This window comes from Chinchilla lanigera, unplaced genomic scaffold (genome assembly GCF_000276665.1).
Source record: "Chinchilla lanigera isolate Chin_1 unplaced genomic scaffold, ChiLan1.0 scaffold00102, whole genome shotgun sequence".
Taxonomy (NCBI): domain Eukaryota; kingdom Metazoa; phylum Chordata; class Mammalia; order Rodentia; family Chinchillidae; genus Chinchilla; species Chinchilla lanigera.
In genome coordinates this window covers 7,521,923-7,547,182 of record NW_004955503.1, presented here as the reverse complement: position 1 = coordinate 7,547,182, position 25,260 = coordinate 7,521,923, and the positions used below count along the sequence as shown (strand labels likewise).

At 40.5% G+C, this 25,260-nt stretch overlaps 3 protein-coding genes across 3 annotated transcripts in view; 1 reads left to right on the top strand and 2 right to left on the bottom strand.

The window, feature by feature from the left end:
* Window positions 1-5,560: 5,560 nt before the first annotated feature.
* Window positions 5,561-11,196, bottom strand: Hnrnph2 (heterogeneous nuclear ribonucleoprotein H2 (H')). The gene is made up of 2 exons (XM_005406955.2): window positions 11,065-11,196; window positions 5,561-7,859 (listed from the first exon to the last, which is right to left on the bottom strand). The coding sequence occupies exon 2, from the start codon at window positions 7,804-7,806 to the stop codon at window positions 6,457-6,459; it is 1,350 nt and encodes a 449-aa protein (XP_005407012.1). The 5' UTR covers window positions 7,807-7,859; window positions 11,065-11,196; the 3' UTR covers window positions 5,561-6,456.
* Window positions 11,197-11,365: 169 nt separating this feature from the next.
* Gla (galactosidase, alpha) lies at window positions 11,366-21,106 on the top strand. The gene is made up of 7 exons (XM_005406953.2): window positions 11,366-11,666; window positions 15,954-16,128; window positions 17,263-17,440; window positions 18,003-18,094; window positions 19,589-19,750; window positions 19,960-20,157; window positions 20,762-21,106. Exons 1-7 carry the CDS (start codon window positions 11,473-11,475, stop codon window positions 21,041-21,043), a joined length of 1,281 nt encoding a protein of 426 aa, XP_005407010.1. The 5' UTR covers window positions 11,366-11,472; the 3' UTR covers window positions 21,044-21,106.
* Window positions 21,107-23,589: 2,483 nt separating this feature from the next.
* Rpl36a (ribosomal protein L36a) overlaps window positions 23,590-25,260 on the bottom strand; it is a gene marked incomplete in the record, with an annotated part of 3,064 nt that continues 1,393 nt past the window's right edge. Inside the window, 2 exon segments of the mRNA XM_013505856.1 lie at window positions 23,590-23,664; window positions 23,979-24,101. Of these exon segments, the coding sequence (XP_013361310.1) occupies window positions 23,644-23,664; window positions 23,979-24,101 (144 nt within the window).

Sequence of the window (25,260 nt, the reverse complement as noted above, 5' to 3'; positions counted from 1 at the left end):
CATAAAAAGTTTCAAGGTATACAAAAAATAACAAGCACAAAATATCACAGAGAAATTTTCTTAGAGGATTGGGACTCTAACTGATAAATGATCAATTAAAGCAGAGGAAGAACAATGTAAACCTGCCCAAAGAACTCTGCAAAAGAATTCCAGAGCAGTCCAGTGAACAGATAGGTGAAACATCACAAGAACCTCCTAAGAAAACAGGAAGGCCAGCAAAATACCAAGTATGTCCAACCAAAGATAGGAAAACAAAATACATGTGATATTAGTGTAAGCAATACTTGTGTATGGAACGTGCTGTTCTCATGTGTGGGAACTGTCTAGGGTGTGATAATTGAAGTGAAGATTATTTTTGTGATGGAGTTTTATCTATATTCTCATTGTAGTTCACAAAAGAATTTATTTCTGCTGTTATTTTTTAGATTTAGTAAGTAAACAAACAATTGATGTAGAAAATGATGTTTATTCTAAACACAATATATATTTGATATTTTATTGATATTTCATTTTCCTGCTAAGTGTACATTGTATAATATCATAGGAAGCTCCTAACAAAAGAGGAAGACAAGAGAGGTGACAGGTATGGTCTGCCACACAGGAAAAGAAAGCTAAGCTCATGTGCTGTCAGTGAGTGAGACAGTGTGGGTGGGACATGCTGTTGTCATGCATGAAGACTACCTGAGGTGTGATAATTAAAGCAGAGCTGTGACAGAGTTTTACTTGAACTTTCATTGTAGTTCACATAGGAATTTACTTCTGCTGTTATTTTTTAGATATTGTCAGCAGGCAGACAGTTGATGTTGATATTCATTCTACACATTCATCACATATTAAAAATTTAATATTTATTTATTGCTATTTTATTTTCCTGTTAAGTACACATTGTTTAACATAATAAAACCTATACAATTAAAATTAATAATTCATCAATAGAAATACTCCCAAAAAATTAACGTGGAGGTTACACACCCTCATAATGAGACTTTTCTAAAAATTTCCTGTGATCCCCCTTGGGTTTAATTCAAAGCTAGCTCCCAGGAGATAGAAGAGTACATTAGCCTCAGATCAGCATCTCCCAGGTTCCAGGTGGGCAAGGGTCTTTTATAGCAAGAAACAGAGGGGAGGCGGGCAAAGAGACAAAGAAGATTTCCACACTTGCTTTGTCACTTGCAACCATCTGCAGCTCAGCCTCCTCTTTCTTATGGAAAACAAACCAGGTTCCTGGCCTTCTAGGGCTGGTATTTGCATATTCTGTCGCTGCGTTTGGGCTGGGGAAGGGGCAGTGCTGTGTGTTCAGCAGGAGAAAGCTTGCAGTTCTCTTTTACAGTGCTGTTTACACCAGGGCACCTTTATATTATTCCATTTGGGTCCCAGCAGTGACCTGTTCCATCTCCCAAAGATCATTTTCTCCCCAACCCTCCCTCCAGCATCCTGTTTCTTTCCTCAAGGGAGTTGATGCTTACCTTCCCTGAAACTCAGTTTTCTCATCTCTAAAGTGAGGATGGCAATGAAATAAGTTATCTTTTGTAGGAAAGAAAAAAAACAGGCCATGTGCAAATGAAGGAAAACAGGAAGAGATAAAGGGAAGGGGATAAAAGGACCATGGAAAAGGGCCCCCGCAGTGTCCAAGATGTCCTAATGAGATGGTCAGAGCATGAGAACAGATCAGAACCAAGTCATTGTGGTTCTCAAATGAGGTCTCTCCATACACAGCTTTTCTTTCACAAGCCTAACTGATCAAAGAACTGAAGCCATGTGTGTGCTGTGCATTTGACTGTGCTGACTGATGAGAACAGAGGGAAGGGAACTCGCGTTCAGCAGTCCAAGCAGGTCTATTGCTAAACCTCTCTGTGCAAGCAGAACAGAGAAAGTGTCTCTTACAGACTAAGAGGTGTTTTTTAAATATTTTTTCTTGGTGGGGTTTTGCGGAGGTGGATTGGAGAAGCAGCAGGCTGATGTGACCTCTATGTCCTCTGTAACCTGCCTACATGTCCTCTGTGGAACCTATGTTTCTCTGAGAGGGTGGATGGGCTCATTCAAACTGGTAGCGTCCCTATCCAGGCTCTTTCACTGACCATTGCTGGAAGAAGTATCCATACACAGGCTCTGGTTAACACCTAACTCCTCACCTCCGCAGTGGGATTTTGCACCCCTCTAACTGGGTGACCAGATGTGCCCGAGTGGCAGTCAGTATGGGAGCAGCTTGTAAAGAGGATCGTGCGACACTCTCCACCTGAATCAGGCTCAGCAAGTGGAATTTCATTCCGTTGGCAGCTGTTTTATAACAGTACTAGAGACCCATCTTGGAGAAATCTTTTTTACTACCGAAGCACTAGGAATTCTTCCTGACTTATGGAAAAGTTATTTGATCTGTAAAGGAATTCCTTATCAATTGGCTGGGGGATGAGGGAGAGATGTACTTATGCATAGGGTTGTCTCTGCCTTGGTTACCTACTTTAGGATTGATAAATGAATGCAGGAATAAATGAATGGGTGACTAATAGGATCTATGCATAAGCCAATGGGTCCCTGCAGCAGAACTATCCTGAAGACTTGTTGAAACCTTTTTACTGGGCTCCACCTCCAGAGGGTCTGATTCAGTCCATCTGGGGGGTGTGTCCTCAGAATTTACATTCCAAATGAGGCCCCAGGTGGTGATACACAAACCCCACTGTGAGAAACACAGGCACACACCATCCGTGGAGATGCCCGTAAGCCACAATTACTGTGGCTACTAACTTTTGCCTGATCCTACCAAGATTACATACACTTGACAATGAATCCCCTGACTCAGTGGCTGGGAGTCTGAGTGGGATGCCCACTTTACATCCTAGAATACTTTTCTGGGTAGTGTTAGATTTGAGTTTGGGATCATTTGCGGCAGGAGGGTATGCCTGTACGCACGCTCAGGGGTCTGCACAGCTGCCCTGTCAGATAGTAATGTCTCTTTGGGCACCTCACCTCTTTTGCTTCCACAGCTCTTTCCTTATCTAGCAAACAAGCAAACGCCAGGATCTCACGATTTGGCCTATCCTCTCCCTGCATTCGGAGACATCTAGTGGCTAAATGGAGAATCGTTACTCATAGTTAAGAGAAACTTCTGGAAAACTCACTGAGAAGCATGAAAAGCAAATACTTAACTAGAAACACCTACTAGCTTACTCTCTTGAGAAAGGCTTATTGGGCTTAAGAAAGCTGAGTAAGACCAGCCCATGACTTAGGAGTCAAACTGAAATTTATTCCAACAGAACTGCAAAATTTGGTATCAATAATAAAACACTTGATTAAACATTTGTAGAGTGGGCATGCATGTGGATAGACACACACATACACAAAGCCAAAGTATGTTTCCTAGCCATTGTGATAGAAATTATAAATCATCAGAGACTCAAAACCCACTACATCTTAAGTTTAAAATTTTTCTAGACAGTGCTCAATGAAAAGTGTTCCTGAATAAAATGTGGTCAGGTAATATCAATTTAGTATTTGCCTCCTATCTCAGGGTATTTCTTTGGGTCCCCAGGTCTAAACAGTGCAGGAAACAATCCAGTTCCAAGGCAGTGCAAAGATCTATGAAAGTTCATGTGCAGCTGGGACTGATGGGGGAAATTGAAGACTGAAGGTCACTGTGAGGTAAAATTGACAGCCAGGGTAACTCAGTCAGCAATGTAAGATAGGGGGCTGGGGATTTAGCTCAGAGGCACAGCGCCTGCCTGGCAAGCGCAAGGTCATGAGTTCAATTCTAGGTACCAGAAAAAAAAAAATGTAAGATAGCCCCAGATGAAGGTGCCGTAGGTACAAGGTATTGTAAATAACCAGATGTGTCTTGTACCTTAAAAGAAAATTTAAACTATTTGTTAAGGAATCAAAAGGAGGACACTAAGGATTCAGGAAAGTGCTTCTTGAAGTTGCTTTTTTAATATTAGACCTCTAGCAGTTGAACTGTGATGAATCTCAAAACATTGCCTCAGGACCAGCAATATCAGTACATTCTGAGGCAGTACTCAGAGCTACTGAATCAGAAACTTCCAGGCAGGAGGCCCAGCAATGTTTTAATAGGCCCTGCAAATGATACCGATGCAAGATAAGGTTTAAAACCACTAGTTCAAAACAAGCTTTCAATGCCCTGGTAGCTGGGCACAGCAGCACACACTAAAATGCCAGTGCTTAGGAGGCTGAGGCAAGAGAATCTTGAGTTTGAAGCCAGTGTAGACCACAATGGCTCTATTAATGAGTTCGACATTGCAGAATTCATGCTGTATAGGCTTACTTCTTCCTTTTTTAGAGTGGGTCTCATATTCTAGGTTTGCCATGAACTCACTACGTAACCCAATCTGGTCTCCAACTCACAGTGATCCTCCTGCCTCAGCTCCCAAGAGCTGGGATTGTAGGTGTGTACCACTTTACCTGGCCCTACTTTTTTTTAACAAATGTATACCAAATTTTCTCACTTGTGGTTAAATGAAAAGAATTATATGCCTTTTACTTTTTTAGATTTTAGAGAATATTGTTTTGATAAAGTTTGAAGTCTCCAAGTCCTGTGGAGATACATGTTTAGAAACAAAGAAGAAAATGTTCATCCTTAATATTAGTACAAGTCAAAATAGCAACAATGTATCATTTCTCAACTATCAAACTTGCAAACATTAAGAATAATGTAAAACAGGGGTAATTTGTGCACGCCTGTAATTCCAGCACTCTGGGAGGCTGAGGCAGGAAAACCCCAAGTTCAAGTTCAGCCTAAGCAACTTAGGGACTTAGCAAGACCAGGTCTCCAAATATAAAATTCAGAAAGGGCTGGGGATGTAGCTCAGTGTGAAGGCCCGGGGAGCCCCAGTAGCAGAAGGGAAAGGAAAAGGGAGGGAGAGGGAGGGGAGGAGGGGGAATAGGGAAAGGGGAAAGGGGAAGGGGAGGGGAGGGAACAGAAGCAGGGAAGCAGGGAGGGAGGGAAGAAGGAAAAGTATCATTAAAGATGGTACAAGGGCCAGGCATGGTGGCTCATGCCTGTAATCCCAGCACTTGGGAGGCTGAGGCAGGAGGATCACTGCAAGTTCAAGGCCTGCCTGGGCTACAAAGTGAGTTCAAGGCTAGCCTCAACTGCACAGTTAGACCCTGTCTCAAAAAAGAGAAAAAACAAAACAAAATTAAAGATGGTACAGGAGAAAAATAAAAAGCATGCACTTTCTGGGGTAGACCAAGTACCATCACCTTTCTGGTAAGATAAGAAAAATCAAAAGCTTTAAAAATGTGTATACATTTGAGTGAGCAGGGGCTGGGGATTTAGCTCAGCGGCACAGTGCCTGCCTGGCAAGCGCGAGGTCGTGAGTTCAATTCCTGGTACTGGAAGAAAAAGAAAAAAAAAAAAAAAAAAGACATTTGACTGAGCAATTTCAATTATAGAGATTATCTTAGAAATAATGATATATAAAATGATGCACATATGAAGATGCTAATGTAACATTTAGTTTAAAAATTAAGAATTTAAACTTCAAAGGAAGTCAATTAAAATGTGTACATGTAATGCAGTATCATTAAAAATCAAGGCTATATAAGACTATTTTTCCAGTTTTTAAAAGGAAGATTTATTTAACAAGTTTCACTTAGTACAATACATCTAAATGGAAATCACAATACAAGGAAAGATTTAAATCAAAGCCTCAGAATTCCATACAACTGACATGACCAAACTCCTAAAGTATTACATCTTGAAATTGTCCCAGATCTTAAAAAAAAAAAAAAAAAAAGTAAAAGTGTACACTCACGTGCCTTACAGGATATTAAACCAAAAAGCTAGAATTAACAAACATGCCAAATGTTTTCACTTTGAATCATAGACACAGCTCCTATATTTGAGTTTTACAGAACAGCATGTTTCTCAACATGCATCTGAAGTTTTCAATGTACTGTGGTATAAGAGCAACATATAACATAAGTGAAACTGCTTTAACCTAAATATGCTTACTGCTTAGGTACACTCCTACAACATAACTAACTTGAGGAGAGCTGAAAGTTGTTTTACGTTATGGTCAATACTGAAATTTGTTATTACATCCTAGATGATATTTCAGTGTTCAATATTATATAAGGTTTAAAACAATCTTGATTTCCACTTTACAGTAAGCATGAATCACAAGCCTGTAATGCAAAACTGATAAACTTAACTTTTATTTTCTTAAAAAAGGAAAGGAGAAAGAAAAAGAAAGAAAGAAAGAAAGAAAGAAAGAAAGAAAGAAAGAAAGAAAGAAAGAAAGAAAGAAAGAAAGAAAGAAAGAAAAAAGGGGGAGAGAAAGAAAGGGAGGGCGGGCAAGCTAGCTGACCAAGAGCAATCAGAATCCACTATATTTTCCATTTACCAATCATACTAGATATACTAGGCATCCCTCCCGTTCTATCCAACTCCCACAACGCACAGCTTTTACTTCTATAGTAGCTGTTTAGTGCTCCTTCTGTATCTTAAGCAAGGTTTGACTGATAGTCACTGGAGTTTTCCTGCAGAACTTGGTCATACCCACTCATACTGCTCTGACCACCATAACCACCTCCATAACCACTGCTCAGCTGCTGGCTGGCAGGACCCCCGTAACTAGACTGGTTAGATAAGCCCATCCCTCCCATCATTTGGCTACCATACGCACCACCACTTGCCCCTGCTGTAGAATTCAAAAAGAGTTCTACATAGCTGTGATCGTAAGCCCCTCCACTTGTCCCTGCAGTAGAATTCAAGAAGAGCTCTACATATCTGTGTTGCATATTAGCTTTATCTTTTGCCATAGCTGCCACCGCATCTTCATGTGTAGCAAATTCAACATCTGCCTCACCAGTAACCCTGCCATCGGGTCCAATTTCGATGTGTACTCTCATGGGGTTAAGAGGAGAGAAAAAATTATAAATATCATTCTCAGTGGCTCTGTAAGGTAACCCCCTCATGTGTACACAGTGCCCCGTGGTGCTCTGGAAACTAGACCCACCATCTCCATATCTATGATCAGACATTCCTGAGAAACAGTAATTGAGGTCTCTTCCAAACCTATCAGACCCAAAACCATACCCATCATTATAGCCACCATAGTCATCGTAGCCTCCATACCCCCCACCGTAGGCACCCCGCCTCATCCTTTCAAACCCAGTTCCTCTGCCAATGCTATTATATCCTCGGCCAGCCCCGGGCCTATCGTAAGGACCTGGACGCTGCATAGCCATGAGCTTTCGAGGGGGATCATAATGGGTTCGGACTTCCGCTCTGCTGCTCTTGAATATTTCAATGTACCTGTGCCCTATTCTTTCCTTGTGTTTCTTTAAGGCCTTTTCAGCTATCTCCTGTGAAGCAAACTGCACAAAGGCCTCCCCTGTGCTCCGCCCCTGAAAGTCCACTGGCAGTGTCATCCCATTTGGCACAATTTCCAACCCTGAAAAGAATTGAACAATCTCTTCCTTGCTACAGCCAAATGGGAGTCCTCTAAGCCGGACGAAACCATCATTGGCAGTGTCAGGACTGTTTGGACCTGTATGCTTCAGCACCCAATCCATTTCAACACTGTTGGACTTGAATACTTCAACATATCTGTGACCCATGGTTTCTCTGTCCTTCTTCAAAGCCAATTTCACTTCATCTTCCGACTCAAGTTCAACAAATGCTTCGCCACTTGGTCTGCCTTCTCTGGTGTAGATGAAACGAATACCTGATGTGCCATTCTGGATTTTGCAATCAGAGAAGAAGCGCATCACTTCATCAGCTGAGCAGGACCAGGGTAGGCCCCTGACCTTCACCACGAACCCCTCCCTGCCTTCTGTGCTCAGCATCATGGTGACTGTTGGGCTCTTGATGGCAAGCTTGGCTCAATGCAATTTTGATGTGGCTGAAAAGATAATTAGGAGACTATTGTCATGGGAAAATGTTCAGAATAAAGTAAGACAAAAAAGCAAACAATATAAAGCTCAATTACACTAGTAGCTTTTTAAAAATACACCACTATACCAAATCTTTAACTCATTCATTCAATCATTATTTTCAATGCCTATTATGTGTCAGGTATCACTAATGGTGGTTATTAATAGTGGAAGGAATATGAGAACTTTTTCATTTCAAGGGATGCTTTTTCCCCTTAAGCATTTCTATATGTTCTAAGTTTTCTGCTCTGACCATATGTAAACATCATAGACAGTAAACAAAAAGTCCTAAAAAGCTAACAGCAACAAACCTAGTGAAAGATATCAGCAAACAAAATATAGCTATATCTGATTAAATAAAATGAAAAACTTTATTAAAGCATTAAACAGAAGTAAAACACATGATAAGATACATTAGCATCATATAAAATATTTACAAGTCAATAAAATCAGGGAACTATTAAGGCCTAAGACATAAATGGAACAAAGGCATTACTGGGAACTTCCACATTCATACATTTTTAGGTGCCAGCTCCAGTGCTCACCTCTAGCACACAAGCATCAATAAACCAAGAAAAGGCTTATGGTCCTACAGAGCACTGTGTGACTTCACTAAAGATACAAATGCACATGGACATTATACCTACTATGACCGAACTCTGCAGTGGGTAAGGATAGTATAAAGGAGGAACTAGTTGGTCAGTTCTATCAGTAGGAGGCAGGATGGTTAAATAAAACAGATTAACTCCTTCAGAGATCCATAAACAAAATTTAAAAATTTTGATAGAACACAAAATAGAAAGGGGCAAACAAGAAGTAAGGCTGACGAGGTAAGAGATCAGATCCAAAGTGATATCATCATAACCCATAACCCTCTCAGTCACATCACCCAGGCAACAGTGTGACACTCAAAGGGGTTCTAGGTGCAGCGAACAATAGTTAGAAGGGCCTCTTAGACATATGTTAAGGGGTTCTTTAAGAAAACAACAGTAAAAAGGTGAAGAAATATGTGATCTCTATGAAAAAAGTAAAATCAGTAGACTGGGTAACAGATTAAATATAAGAAGATACAGGAAAGGAGCCCGGGAAACATTCAAACTTCATCAATTATTGGAAATGTAATTTAAAACCCAAATTAATCACCTACTATTTTACCCATCAAGATAATGGAAATTAAACAGTGACAATAAGTCAGTGTTACTCAGGGTTCACAAACTAATACAATACTAGAAGAGTGAAAACTGATAAAGTATTCTGAAAAACAATATGGTATTAATCACACTGACGGTAAACTCACTTCACATTATGTATCTTAAAAATTATTTTTAAATTCAGATGAAGATTATGAAGCTATATTTTCTTTGAAAGTTACTTTATTAAGAAAAATGTAGTGTTGCACATGTAATAAAGTTATAAAATGTTTAACATGAGAAATGACTTACAAGTGATCCCAGATTACAGCTACTTTATAATATAATCACAACTATGTAAAAAATAAATGTCTATATACCCTTTGACCTTGCTAGAATTCTTTCTAGGAATCTGGTCAACAGAAATACTTACAAACGTTTACTATAGCTCTGTAATGGCAAAAAATTACAAACCTAGCTAGCTATCACCAGGGGGATGGCTGAATAAATTATAACTTATCCTTAAAATGGAATGCTGTGCAGCCATCTAAAAAACAGAGCTCTATCTGCTCTGACCTAGATAAATTTCCAAAACACATTAAATGAAAGAATTTTATTTATACTGTGATCTTATTTGTATAAAAATATAAGCATGTTGGCAAATGTGTAAAATAAAATCTAGAAGTATGTAATACAAATTTGTTTTTGAAAAAAGAACTGGCAGCTAGGGAGAATGAAGCGAGACTTTCACTTTTTAACCAACATACTTCTGTACAATTAAGTCTTTAAACTGACTGTATTGGAATATAAATAACAATGTTAGAAAACCATATACTTGGAGAGTACCTCACATGTTAGAAGTGGTAATTCTGAGTAGTAGGTTTATGGCTTTTTACATTTTATTTTTTCAATTATTTGTGCAATCTTAATTTTCCACAGAAAGAATAATTATTTTTATTTCAACAAAAAAAGCAACAAATTAAAGTATTTGCTTTTCTGGGATTTAGTCTATTAAATTTTTTAAAAATGTTCTAATTTTCTATGTGGGTGGCTTATCTGACACAGTCCGAGAACACTGGGGTTCTTAGAAAGTAAATAGTGAATAGCTGCTATAAAATCACACTGAGGACTAAATTGAAACATTTACTAATTGATGGGTGCGTGCTTCCGCTGTGCTAACAGTTTTCCTACAAACTGTCCTTAGGTCTCAGTGACAGATCATCCCTGGGATGATGAATCCTGCATCATTCTAAGCCTTAATAGTCCCTATATAGTGGTCAAGAGGTTGTGCTGCCTTCCATCGCCTGAGAAGAACAACAAAAACTCTGTAGCCTTAAGTAGGAACCACGATTCCCCATGAGAATTAAGAATCTGTGTATTTATGTGTATTATAACACAAATATTTTTAAAACTAACAACAAAAAGTTGAGTAGTGATAAATTACGTTTGTCTTCAAAATTTATAAAGTATACTGTAATTTTTCAAATGATCAGATTCAACATGTTGATTACCGTTGTAAGCAGAAAAACAAACGTTAATCAAATTCTCAAGTAAAAACATTTATTGGGCCTCTGGAAGTCACGCAGCGTTTCCCGAGATGCGACTCTACTGATAATTCACTTGGGGCCTTTTCCGACAGTCACACAATCAGGCACTACAGACTGCGCGCCCGAAAGGCTGGACCTGCACTCAGACCACGGGTCCCAATGTTTTTCTTAATTCTTTTCACTTATTTTTCACCGTATGGTCCACTCTGGGGTCCCTGAGACTGGCTCAGACAGGCAGATACACATACACGCGCGCGCGCGCACGCGCACACACACACACACACTCATGCACTCACACACAGTCACGAACGTCCACCATTTCCCCACCAGGCTAAGCAAAGGCGGCTTCGCGGCACGGAGACGAAGAGGAGGGGGAGGGGGACGGAAGCGGGGGGAGGGGGAAACAGTAAACGAAAAAGGCGGAGGCAGCCCGAGGACCCCACATGGGTCTTCATTATCACCAACCCCGGGTTCCCAGTTCCCACCCACACACCAACCTCTAAAGATATCGGGTAATTTTCCTCCTTCTTCCCTCAGACGGCTATAGCGAGACGGTAGGCGACGACCAGAACTACTTCTGCTCACGTAAGCGGTTGGTCACGTGACCGCCTACGTCATGTGAGATCTCGGTCACGTGAGTAACTCGCGGCTTAAACTCGGGAACTCTAAGGTGCTGCATTTCCTTCTGGTCTCAAAGTAGGGCGGGCCGGTATCAAGAAACGGAGAGTATGATTGGTTGGTGATGCGTCTTACGTGATTGATCATTGGTAGCCCTCTGGAGATAACCGTCCATTTAACCGAGAAACAACGTCACCATTTAATAACTCATCGGTGATTGGTCCCTAAGGTTAAACTGAAAAGCCCAGGTTACCCGCAGAAATCTCCTTTGTATAATCACCCGGGTAATGAAGCTTAGGAGCAGAGATCAGTGGCCGGGCTGTGCGCTCATGCTGCGCTTCCTGGCCTTAGCTCTCTGTGGAGTCCTTGGGGCCAGGGCACTGAATAATGGCTTGGCGAGGACGCCTACCATGGGCTGGCTGCATTGGGAACGTTTCATGTGCAACCTTAACTGCCAGGAAGAGCCGGATTCCTGCATCAGGTATCAAGATATCGGATGGCCCCTGCCTTTGGCTTTTCCGTCTGTGTCTGTTTGGGTGTGTTTAAGGAAGTGGAGGGTCTCAGCTGGAACGTTTAAGCCCGAGGGTGAGCTCCCCAACTATTGCTGCTTTTTTTATACCCCCTCTCAAATGGGACTAGCCGTAAACTTTCTCCGTGTGACCCTTCCTAGAGCAGGTGTCGAGTCAGCTGTACTTGCTTCACTTCCTCTCACTCTCTGCTGGATAGCCCGGTTAGAGAGACTTCCTTCATTTACCTTCTGGTTCCATTCCCACCTCTCTTGTGAGCTCTTGCTGTGCCTTTGCTGGGCCCTAGGCTTGTGCTAGCCATAAGCAGAACTAGAGTGGGTGGGAAGGATAGAGAACTAAGATTCATGTCAGTTCTCCTTTTTGGGTCACAAGTTCCTTGGCTGTAAGCGGAGCGAGTTTAGAGACACCTCAAGGTCTTTGATATTTCCCTCAATTCCCCCACCCTGCACCTGCTGCTGAATGTGGCAACCCACTGCAAGGTTGACCTGGAGGAACTCTAACACGTCAAAATGTGAGAGTTGTGACTGGATTACACAGGTAGTGAACCTATCTAATCCTTGCAATCCTTGTCTGTAAATTGAGATGTAAATAACATCTTTTTCACATCAGGGAGCTGACTGGGAAAATGTTATAAAATAGTTCCGATCTCACACAGGTGAGTTTTGAATGAGATAAACCCATTTAAACTACAAAGCACAGTGTCGGACTCCTCAGTAAAATGAAATGCGTGTTCTTATTTTCCTGGCGTCCACGGGCAAATGAGTGTTCTGCAAATGTGAGTGCAGTATATGTATTTTCTGGAGAGGGGATCTTTACCTTTCTTCAGATTCTCAAAGAAATCTGCGATCTAGAAAAGGTTAAGAATCACTGGTAGATATTGTTGAAAACATAAGGCAGCCCACCACGCAGAATTCCTGCTAAAGGTAGCAGTCCCAGTACCGTGTCTTTGTTCATAAATTGCCCCTGTATATATGTCTTCACAAATAACGTCAGAACGTTGGTCACACATCACAAAAGAATTAGCCAAGTTTCAGACTAAGTCTGTTATGACCCTGGGGTACAGTGTGTGACAGTTGTTCATTGTGGATTTCTTTATGTCTTTTTAAGTGAATATAAAAACTAATACACAGTGATTAAAAAAATGTAGATAGTGAAAAAGAAAATAATGAAAATTAAGATTCTCCCATTTCACCACCTAGAAATAATCATGATTAAAATGTGCATATATGACCTTGCAGTTCTTTTCTATTAAATGAAAGATTTTTCTTCACTATTTTGCATAAAAATAGTATGTTTATGTCATGAGTCATTAACCAGGAGACTCTGGCACCCTGATATGTGTATATATCAAAATTTGTTTAAGCACTCACCTTTTGATAGCTACTTGGGGTCTCAGTTTTTTGTTTCGTTTTGTTTTTCTTCTGGTACCAGGAATCGAACTCACAACCTTGTGCTTGCCAGGCAGGCACTTTGCCGCTGAGCTAAATCCCCAGCCCCTGGGGGTCTCAGTTTTTGTACATCATCTGCTTCTTACCTGATTCTTTCCTTAGAACACTAATTAAAGTGTGCTCATTTGGTACATCTCAAACTATGCTTCCCAAAGATTTTGCAAATATACGTTCCCAACAATTTGTAAGATTACCAGACCATTTCCCCACAACTTTGCCAACACTGCAGTCTTGTAAGTTTTATTACTTGTGCTGGGTTTTTTTGTTTCTGTGTTTGGTTTGATTTGGTGCCAAGGATCAACACAGGGCCTCGTAGAGGCTGGGCAAATTCTCTACATCTGAACTACACCCCAGATCGAAATTTTTACATTCTTTGATTACATACTGCCAAGGTGTTAAATTGGCTCTTTGCATAGTTGTTTCTTTTATGGATTACCCCTTTGCATCAGCCTCCTATTCAAGTGGAATCTCTGGGGGTTGTTTTGTTTTTGTGTTTTGAATATGTTGCCAATACGGGTAGTTCTTGCTATATATTGGTTTTGATACTTATGTAATTAACATCAATTCTTTCATTTATGATTTTTGGCATTGGTGTCTGTAAACAAAGAAATCATAGCGAGGTTAAAAGGAAAGACAAGTGCTGAGCATGGTGGTATACACCTGTAATCCCAGCTATTCTGGAAGCCAAGGCAGGAGGATCGCAAGTTCCACGCTAGCCTGGGCATCACAGCAAAACACTGCCTTAAAAAAAGTTTTATCTTGGTGCAGAATAGATCTACAAGTCTGGAATTCAGGTTTAGTTAGACAGAACCAACATTCTTCAGAGGGAAGGTAAACTTGGGTTTTTACAATTTAAAAAAATGGGTAGCTCAGTTTAGCATTCTTTGCAGGAGACAAAATCCCATGGCTATCAGATGGCTGGATTTCTTTCAGAACTTTCTATTGAATTCCATATATCTTTGTATTCTAATGCTAAGCTACACTAGCTTCCTTTATCTTTTATAGAACATACACATTTAATGTTATAGGTGAACTTAGTCTTTTCATCAAGTTCCTTAAAAACTCGGGGTTTGTTCAGGATTTTATTAAAGATAATATTTAATGAATATACAGGGTTTCATAAAGGATTATTGGAGGAGTTAGCTTTTTTATTTTGTGTGCGTATGTGTGTGTGTGGTGCTGAAGGTTGAACACAGGGCTTTATGCATGCTAGGCAACATCTCTACCACTGTACTACATCCCCAGCCCTAAAATATTGAGTTTCCCCCTTTTTTTGCTTCTTTCTAAGACTGGATCTGGCTCTGTAGTTCAGGCTGGCCTTGAACTCACTGTGTGGCCCACGCTGGCCTCAAAACAGGGTAATCTTTCTGCCTTAGCTTTCCCAGTGCTGGGATTAGAGGCCTGTACCACCATGCTTGGCATAGTCATTTCTTTTCTTTTTTGTGGTACTGCTGATTGAACCCATGGCCTCATGAAGGCTAGGCAAGTGCTCTAGTGAAAGCAATAGCCTCAGCCCTGTGTTTTCTTAGCCAAGAACAAAATGATTTTTCTCCACTTAGGGGTATCATAGTTTTAACATATGGGTTCTGCATGTATCTTAAGTTTATTTATAGATATTTGAAGGTTTTCTATTTTTTTAGTTGCTCTTATGAATGAGATTTTTATTTTTTATTTATTTCTTTATTTGTGTTTTTGAGGCAAGGTCTTGCTATGTTCAGACTGGCCTTGAGCTCACTTTGTAGCTCAGGCTGGTCTCGAATGTGTGACAATCCTCCCGCCTCAGCCTCCCAAGTGCTGGGATTACAGGTGTGTGCCACCACACCCACTGAGATTTTTAAAGTTAATTTTGCTGGTGTACTTTGACATACATAATGATCACATTCATCGTACGGAATTTGTACCTGTGCATGATATATCACTTTTTCCCATTCCCCTCCTTTCCCTTCAATCCTTCCTCTCTCCCTTTCTAAAACATTGTTTTCCTTCCATTCTTTATTTCCTTAATCCCTATTCCCTCCCTTCCTTTCCCCCTCCACCTTCCCTTGTTCACCTTCCCATTTGAACATTTTCTTACTATTTCCCTGTATCTGTCATCCATTTTGGTTCTTATTTATCCTTTGGGTTTCTCACACAAGAGAAACAATAAGATATTTAAACACATATGTCTGATTTATTTCACTTAAAATTATGTTTTCAGGGTGATCCATTTACCTAAAAAATATGTCAAGTTAACCTTTCTTTATGGCAGCATAGTACTCCATTGCATATAAAAACCACATTTTCTTTATCCATTCAGTCGTTGATGGGCATCCAGGCTGCTTCCAAGATTTAGCTGTGAGTGGATTTTCTTCTCTAAATAGGTTAGTGTTGATATCTAAGGAAGCTGTTTATTTCATTAACTTTATTCCTTCTTTCTTTACTGAACTGTCCTTGTTCTAATGACTGTTTCAGTTTCCTCATGTATCTGTCATTCCCACTTGAATTGTTTGGAGTTTTTTTTTCTCTCCTTTCTTTTGTAGTGCTGGGGATGGAACCCAAGGCCTTGCCCATACTGGGCAAATTCTTCACTGCTGAGCTAGTATCTGTTTTGAAATTCTTAGAGTGGAAGTATTAAGGGGTAAGGGCAAGAAGATAAGAAAAATTGGAAAGAGAGCATTTCGTTTTCTTGTGGTGCTTGTGATCACTAACACAGTATGACTGGATTTTCAAGACCACGAAACCTGAAGGTGCCTGATAGGAATACCTAAGCCTTCATCTAATGAGTTGTAATGATTCTGGGAATTTCTGTTTCAGTGAGCAGCTCTTCATGCAGATGGCAGACCTCATGGTCTCAGATGGCTGGAAAGATGTAGGTTATGAGTACCTGTGCATTGATGACTGTTGGATGGCTCCCCAAAGAGATTCAGAAGACAGACTTCAGGCAGACCCTCAGCGCTTTCCCGGTGGGATCCGCCGCTTAGCTAATTATGTGAGTTCATGGACCGGTGGTGAATCTGTGGCACATGTGCTGCAGTGGGCTGTTTGTTATCATTGAAAGCTCTAAAAGGTTTACAATAGCTGATACAGATTAACTTTTTTTTTAATCCAAGGGGTCTGTAAGGACCTTTCTTGTTGCTCAACAGTCTTTGTGACAGAATGACTGTTGTTATCTGAACAATGAATTGTAAAGCTTATCGGGTGGAATTTTCATCCCATCAGCATACACTTGTTTTGCAGTAGTTCTCGAGGCTCATCTTGAAGTTCTCCTTTTGCTAAAACCATTGAATTTTCAGAGAAGAAAAAGGAACTTGGTTCTTTTCATGTGTGTGTTTGTTCACATATAAGCTTTAGGCAACAACTGCAGTTGAATTATAACTTAGAATTTGAGAAGAGGGAATGATACTATTCTGGAGGTTATTGAAGAGAAATAGGGCCTAACACTAGCTAAAGGTGATGAAGTTAGGTTTTATTCAGTACTGTTGCAGTAGAGGAAAGAACCATATGCAAATCCAAATGCAACAAAGACAAGTGAGTGTTTATATACAAGGACAGATTGAGGAGGTCAGTAGAGGAAAAATTACTAAAAGGAGACATCAAGGTAGAAGGGCTAACTTAGCATGATGATTGCTCAGACAGTTTTCTAGGACAGATACAGTCCAGATCAAGGAGAAAAGAAGGCACAGAGAGCCTACTAAATTGTACTGAAGGAGAGAGTCTTTTTTGAAATAAATCTATCATTGTTCCGGAAAGGTAGCTTTTAGTTTCCCATCAAGAACATTAGAGTTGGGGCTGGGGATTTAGCTCAGCGGCAAAGCGCCTGCCTGGCAAGCGCAAGGTCGTGAGTTCGGTTCCTGGTACCAGAGAAAAACCAACATTAGAGTAGCTGATAGCATTTTGTTCAGTGCTGTGCTGTAGCTCACACGTAAAGTTTAAACTTGGCAGAATTGGGGGATTTGTTCTTTGTCTCCTAACTAACTTGTCTGGAAAGTAAAAATGAGGGATCATGCTGAAAGGCTCCCAATACCTAGTGAAGTACACTTATCTCTGCCCCCAGGGTGGAGTGATTCTCTCTGCTTATTCATGATTGTCCTTGTATTGTGGTAACTTTTTCTTCTCATTTCAGGTTCATAGCAAAGGCCTGAAGCTAGGGATTTATGCAGATGTTGGAAATAAAACCTGTGCTGGCTTTCCTGGAAGTTTTGGACACTATGACCTTGATGCTCAGACCTTTGCTGACTGGGGAGTAGATCTGCTAAAATTTGATGGTTGTTACTGTGACAGTATAAACCATTTGGAGAATGGTATGTTTCAGTTGAGAGATTTAGCCACAAGCAAAGGGAGTATCTTTGAGGCCAAGGTAACTAAGGATCCAAAGAACTAATCTTCAGAGTTTAAATACCCAGTCACCCTATTGGAAATAATTCTCAATGTGCCAGAGCTCCTACCTCTTTTCTTTCAGTTTGTTCATTCTTCCCCTTATTCATGTATGTGGAATTCGTGCATGCCTAACCATGGCTAATACTGTGCACTTCTCATGCAAGAGGGCTCTAACGATTCATTACAATTAGTAATTGTAACTCTTTATAATATCCTTTATGAAAAAGTCCAGGATGTCACATAGTCACAGAGAAAATCATCTTTATTCTTGCTTTTCCTCAGCATGCACAGCATCTCTGTGCTACCTCCTCAGAATAATCCCAGCAGTCTGGAAGATACTACATGCAATTTATATACAAAGCAATGCCCTGTCCCTGGCACTGGTTTAAAATGTAAACATGGACCTTCCAGAAACCTCCTCATATAGACAGCCCCAACTGGAAATTCCCTTCTTTCCCTCATTTGACCCATGGTTTTCTCATACAGGTTATAAGTACATGTCCTTGGCCTTGAACAGGACTGGCAGAAGCATTGTGTACTCCTGTGAGTGGCCTTTATATCTGCGGCCCTTTCATAAGGTGAGCTAGTGAGCCCAGGATCTGATTTTCAGAACTTGACAGCTAAAGAGACAAAATTCTCCATCAAAGCTCAGCCACTCTTCAGCACTGCTATAATTATCCTCTGAGCTACCAGCACCTAGCAGGTCATCTTTGATTCTTTATCTCACCATTCATGCATCATCCATCAGCAATCCTTCCTATCTCCAAATATCTTGAATCAGCCCACTTCTTTCCATCTCCACTGCATCACTGTGGCCTTCCAAGCCAGTCCCTTCTCTCACCCGGACTGCGGTGACGGCTTGATCTTCCATTCTTTCCACAACCCTCATCCATTTTCCAAGCAGCACCAGAGTTATCTTATTAAAATATCAGTGGCGTTTTGTCACTCCCTACCTAAAACCCTTAACTGGCTTCCCACTGCACCAGGAATAAAATCAAACTCCATTGATCTGGCCCTTACCTGCCTCAGGAGCAATGACTTTTTCTTTCACTACAGTGGGTTTTCTTTTCTATCCCTTGAACACCACTATCACTTTTACACTTGCTTTTTGTTTTCTGCGGGAACCTTCTTCCCCCAAGATATTTAAAGGGCCAACTCTTAAGTCTCAGACCAGATGCCATATTCTCTTAAAGTAGCTGTCTGTCCATTCATTCTTTATCACATTAACCCTTTTAATTTCCTTTTTAAGAGCTTAGCATTATGTAGAATATTTGTTGATTTATAGAATATAAATTCATGAGGGCAGGTACCTTGTCTGACTTTATCCCTGTTTCCCCAGCATACGGTAAGTGTTGAATAATTATTTATGGATTGGATCTCTGTAATTTTCTTGAATTTTGGAAAAGTCTCACCTTGTCCTCAATACAAACCTCAGATTCCCCACCCACCTGTTAACATTTATTCATTCCATTAACCAATTCTTTATTTATATACATATGCATATGAATATTATAGTCAGATCTCACCATGTTTGATGGAGTCCTGTATAATTTTCCAGCTATTTTTACTTAAGGTCATTTTATTAGCTGGGCATAGTGGCACACGCCTACAGTCTCAGCACTTAGGAGACTGAGACAGAAGGATCACTATGCGTCTGAGGCCAGCTTGGGCTATATAGTGAGTTCAAGAGCAGCCTGAACGATATAGCAAGATCCTGACTCAAAACAAAAAAAGAGATCATTTTATTTATTTTTTATTTAAAAGTAGTACATGTTCATTTTTTTAAAAGCTTGGAAATACAGTGACCTGTAAAGAAAATTAAATTCTTCCATAATGCCAAAACCTAGATACCATTTCCAGCATAAACAGCATTACTGTCACTTCAGGGATTTTAAATTATACGGCCTACTTCTGAAAGCAAATCTCTTACAATTAAATTCCTGCACAATATTTAGACTTCCTCATGAAGACTTTCAATCTGTAAACTAAAGCCTTCAAGTGGCCTCCTTTAAATTAGACCGTTTTCATCTCACAAGGGTATTATAAAGTAAACAAGAGTCCTGTCTTCACAGCCCAATTACACAAATATCCGACAGTACTGCAATCACTGGAGAAATTTTGATGATGTTTCTGATTCTTGGCAAAGTATAAAGCGTATCTTGGACTGGACATCTTTTTACCAGGAGAAAATTGTTGATGTTGCTGGACCCGGGGGTTGGAATGACCCGGATATGGTAAGAATCTGAGCCCTCTTTTTTAAAGAGTGTGTAATAGACCTATTTCCTCTTCCACATTCAGGGTAAATATAGGTGAAGTTCCTGGGAGTAGACTTTCTGTGAGAGTATATGGAGCAAGGTCCTATAGAAAGCGGCTCCTATCGTCATCCAGGTATTTAAAAGTGTTTCATCTTCTCTCATTTGAACTATTTCATTCTTTGTCCTAGTTAGTGATTGGTAACTTTGGCCTCAGCTGGGATCAGCAAGTAACTCAGATGGCCCTCTGGGCTATCATGGCAGCTCCTTTACTCATGTCCAATGACCTCCGACAGATCAGCCCCCAAGCCAAAGCTCTACTTCAGAATAAGGATGTGATTGCCATCAACCAAGACCCCTTGGGCAAGCAGGGGTACCGCCTTAGAAAGGTATAGTAAGTAATGTTCAATGGGAGAAAATATGCTAGGAACGTGTTCTCCTGCCTCTGGTTTACATGTAATCCAAGTGTTTATCTTGAGTGCGTTTTGTTGTTTTTGTCGGTACTGGGGAGAGAGCTAAGACCTTAACACTGAGATGTTTTCCCCTGACTTTTTTTTTTTTTTTTTTTTTTATTTTTTTTTTTTTTTTTTTAGTTTGAGACAGAGTCTGGCTAAATTGCCCAGGCTGGGCTTGAACCTGTGATCCTACCTCAGCCTCTCAGCGCTGGGATTACAAGCCTACACCACCATGCGTGGCTTTAGGTGTATATTTTAAAGTGGCTTTTATGCCCAAGCACCAAGTTTGTCTTAAGCCTAAATCTGTTACATAAGAGCATAGGACTGATATTTTGAGAAAATTTGTTTTTTGTCCTTTGATGCTGTAATCCGTAGTGATAAGGCTTCCTGCTAGAACTGTTATTTCCAAAATGTGCTACAGGATAAATTGAATTTTCCCTATAAGTGCTTGATGGTTCTGACAAGACTGAATGTCATACTAGCAAGGCAGCTTATTGCTGACTACCAAGCAGTCATACCTCTTTTCTTGGTTTTTCAGGAAGACAACGTTGAGGTGTGGGAACGACCTCTCTCAAATTTAGCTTGGGCTGTAGCCATGAGAAATCTGCAGGAAATTGGTGGACCTTATTCTTATACTATTGCAGTTGTTTCTCTGGGTCGTGGAGTGGCCTGTAATCCTGGCTGCTTCGTTACTCAGCTTCTCCCTGTGAAAAAGGAGCTGGGGTTCTATGAGTGGACTTCAAGCTTAAAAACTCAAATAAATCCCACAGGCACTGTTTTGTTTCAGCTAGAAGCAGCCAGAATGGTTCAAAAAAATTAAATGTAGGGGCTGGGGATTTAGCTCAGTGGCAAAGCGCCTGCCTGGCAAGCGCAAGGTCGTGAGTTCGGTTCCCGGTACCGGAGAAAAACCAAAAAAATAAAAAAATAAAATTAAAAAAAAAAATTAAATGTACTTCAGGATGTGTATTTTTTGCCAATGTGACTCCTCTACTTCCTGTTCACAATCTTCACCCATTTCCAGTTAAAAACCTGGATTCCTGTAAATAAAATTTCCAAAGTTTGGAACTTGCTCATTTTTGGCATGGTAACAGTGGAATCCAAAGCCTCTGGTTTGCTAGGAAGCATGCTACCACAAAGCTACACTCCCAAGTCCCAAACTGAAAGTTTTAAAAACTACTTCTATACTCAGGACACTGAGGCAGGATTGCTGCAAATTCAAGACCAGCCTGGGGTACAAGTGAGCTCAAGGCCAGCCTGAACTGCATAATGAGACCCTGTCTCAAAAAGACAAAAAAATAAAATAAAATAAAACTACTTCTAAATGGGGTATGGTGGCACACACCTGTAATCCTAGCACTGGGGAGACTGAGGTAGAATTGCTGAGAGTTCAAGGCCAGCCTGCACTATATAGTGAGACCCTGTCTCAACAAAACAACAACTACTTCTAATGGTACAAGGACAACAGTTTGGAAAAGGCCTTTGAAACTAATGTTCTAAGAAATGATAGCTAATTTATTGGGTATTTTCTGTGCCAAGCACTGTAATGTATGGGCAAGATATTACTGATTCATTTTAACCCTCAACAGTAACCCTTCAAAGCAGGTGTTTACTCGTAAATTGCAGCCAGGATTTAAACCCGAGCTCTTAACCACTGAACTGCTGCCTAATGAGGTACTTGGGTGGTTATTTACAATATTAATGCACAGAGAAAATGAAGTTTCCCTGGCTGAAGGGCAAAAAAGTTGCTAGGTGAGAATAACCCTGTTAAACTCCCGGTTGTAAACTGTGTAACAAGGGCTGGGGATTTAGCTCAGTGGCAAAAGCGCCTGCCTGGCAAGCGCAAGGTCGTGAGTTCAGTTCCCGGTACCTGAGAAAAACAAAAACAATAAACTGTGTAACAAGTGACTACTTACTCTCAGCAAGAGTAACTAGATACATTATAACCTAAGATACAAAACCTACCAGGTCACCTTTAAAATGAACTGTCTTACCTCACCTGAGGCAGTGATTTTTCACACTAGGGTATTCAGACACAGACAATTTAAAGGGAATTTAAACTTTTTTTAGTACTGGTGACTGAACCCAGGGCCTTCACAGTGAGGTATATGCCCAGCTTTTTTTTTTTTTAGGTTGACCCTCACTGAATTACTCTGGCTGGATTCAAGTTTATGACCTCCTGCCTCAGCCACCCAGTGCTGGGATTGCAGGCATATGCTACCATGTAATCAAGACACTTGTAATTCTGTATTTTTCCTGAGAACAAATGTATAACCACTGTTCTCCTGCATGAGCAGAAAATATTTAAAAAGTATGTACCTCACCCGTCTTGAATGTACACAAGAGTACCAAAAGACCTATCTAGTCTAACTTTTTTTGAGAGAGGGTCTCACTTTGTAGTGCAGGCTGGCCTCAAACTCACAGCAATCTCCCTATCTCAGCCTCCCAAGTGCTGAGATTACAGGCATGAGCCGCCACACCCAGCCATAAGGCCCATCTAAAACACAAAAGTGCCATGTTGGAATAATTTTACCCATTAGGTAATTACTAGTCTTTACTTTTACAAAAATTTGAAGACTAGTATGTACTTAGTTCATAAAGTTGTAATAAAATTACTAAACCTAAGCCAGGTGTGGTGGCACATGCCTGCAATTCCACCACTAGGGAGACTGAAGAAGTAGGATTACTCAGTTTATGGCCAGCCTGGACTGTATGTGTCTCAGAAAAAAAGTCGTTAAACCTGTACTTGTCCTTAGATACACAAATTTGGAAACCTGCTCTACCTCGTTGAGGTGCACCTCCAGTTATGAAAATGTATACAGCATATTTGTTTTACCCTACATGATTTTGCTGCTGAAATACAAAGAGCTCAGTATCAGAATGAAGTATAAGAACATGTAATGAATATTCATTCCTTGGGGCACTCCACACTGGAAGCTCTATGTTCCAGTTTAAAAATGGGAGGGACTATGTAAAGTCTGGAGACATACTACATAATATATATTATAATGTGTTGGTGCCTGGAAAACACAGCCAAAATTCCTTATCAAAGGTCTTAAATACCAGTAGGTTACTTAATTCCTGATATACTTTAGTCACTATGGCTCTATTACTGACCTGTCCCCATTATTCTGAAATGTGTCGTAACATAACCAACTGACTTCTTTTTAACAGCAGCCAGGATCCCGTGACAGCCCAAGGGCTTAAAGTGTCACATTAGATAATCCCAACATTTGATGTGAGCTCAACCACTCAAATTCAATCAAGAAATACTAAGTATAATACTAAGTACCTCGAAGGTAAATTTCCCATGGGAAATTTTGCTGATGGCTCTAGCCTATTCCTTCCCAAAAGACAAAATACAACCAGTGAAGTGAACATGGCAAGATTTTATTGTCTTGATACTAAAACAAAACATGAATGTTAAAACTGGATCACTTGGCCCTGTAACAAAGAAACAAAAAAGTTGAGTTTTATATTTCATAAGCAGAACATCATGCTGAATTAGGGCAATCTCTTTTCTCTTCCTTTCCTGCTAAAACTTTTTGAATATCAACGTGATGCTTATGTTGACACTCAAAAAGTTCTGGGGTTTGAGTCAAGACTATTGCCAAACATTTCAGATAAAGGATATGCAACCTGACTCTTCAGCTACAGATGGAGTTTTTTGAGAACCCCCTCAAATCTCTATACCACCCACTATGAGCAGAAATGTTCACCTCTCCAAATATAATAAAGGTGTAAGAAACGACTTGTACCTTTCTTTTCTTATCTCCTCCCAGTTCAAAATGCTTGCATCTCTTAATAGCCAACATTCTCTTAGACCTGCAATTGGGCTCAACACACTCAAGCCTCAGCACTATCTTCTTCGTAGTTTTGGCCTATGAAAAGAAGTCAAATCAGAAAATCACTTCCTTGGGGCTGGGGATTTAGCTCAGCGGCAAAAGCGCCTGCCTGGCAAGCGCAAGGTCGTGAGCTCGGTTCCCGGTACCAGAAAAAAAAACAAAAAAAAAAGAAAGAAAATCACTTCCTTAAAAAATATGACGAAGGGGCTGGGGATTTAGCTCAGTGGCAAAGCGCCTGCCTGGCAAGCACAAGGTCATGAGTTCGATTCCTGGTACCGGAAGAAAAACAAAAAACAAAACAAAAATATGATGAAGCCAGGGGTGGTGGTATACGCCTGTAATCCCAGTACTTGTGAGGCTGAGGCAGGAAGACTGCTCCAAATTTGAGGCCAGCCTGTGCTATACAGAGTTCAAGGCCAACATGAACTGCACAGGAAGATCTTCTCTCAAAAAGCCAAGACTATGTTAGGTTCAATGCTACTTAAAGCTCTGCGAGCGATAGCTGTCAGAATTTTTTAGCTAGATGAAGGAAATATCCTAGAGACCTGCTTCTAAATTAGTTGCTCATCTTGCCTCCTTAAACTTGTGGTCTTTCAAATCTGCGTTCTTAAGTTATTTCACACAATCAAAAAATGAGCAAACAATTCAAATTATGCTCTATGAGATAAATATCATTATGTACATCTAAAATGTACCAATAAAATCTGATTGAAAAATTTGCAAATATCAAGTTATGCTCTTCACTAATATCCAACTTTTTAAGCCCACCCCCCTTCAGCCAAAATCTCCTTTCTAACGTTACATAAATGTGAAAAGGTCTTTTTTAAAAATTGTACCTAAATGCAGCCATTCTGTAACATTTTCTGGAACCAAACAGGAGCAAAATACTAAAGCTGGAGGGAATGCCCTGTTCCAGGCAAGGTGCTAACTACCTGCCTTGTACACATCAAGCAAGCACTACCACCAAAGTACATCCCCAGGCCAAGCAACAATCTCCCCCTTTTTTGCAGGGTGAGAGATGATACCCTGGGCCTCACCCATGCCAGGCAATCACTGGACCAGCTCCAATTCATCCTGCAAATGAGTACTAAAAAAGCAAACATGGGGCTGGGGATTTAGCTCAGCGGCAAAAGCGCCTGCCTGGCAAGCGCAAGGTCGTGAGTTCAGTTCCCGGTACCGGAGAAAAACCAAAAAA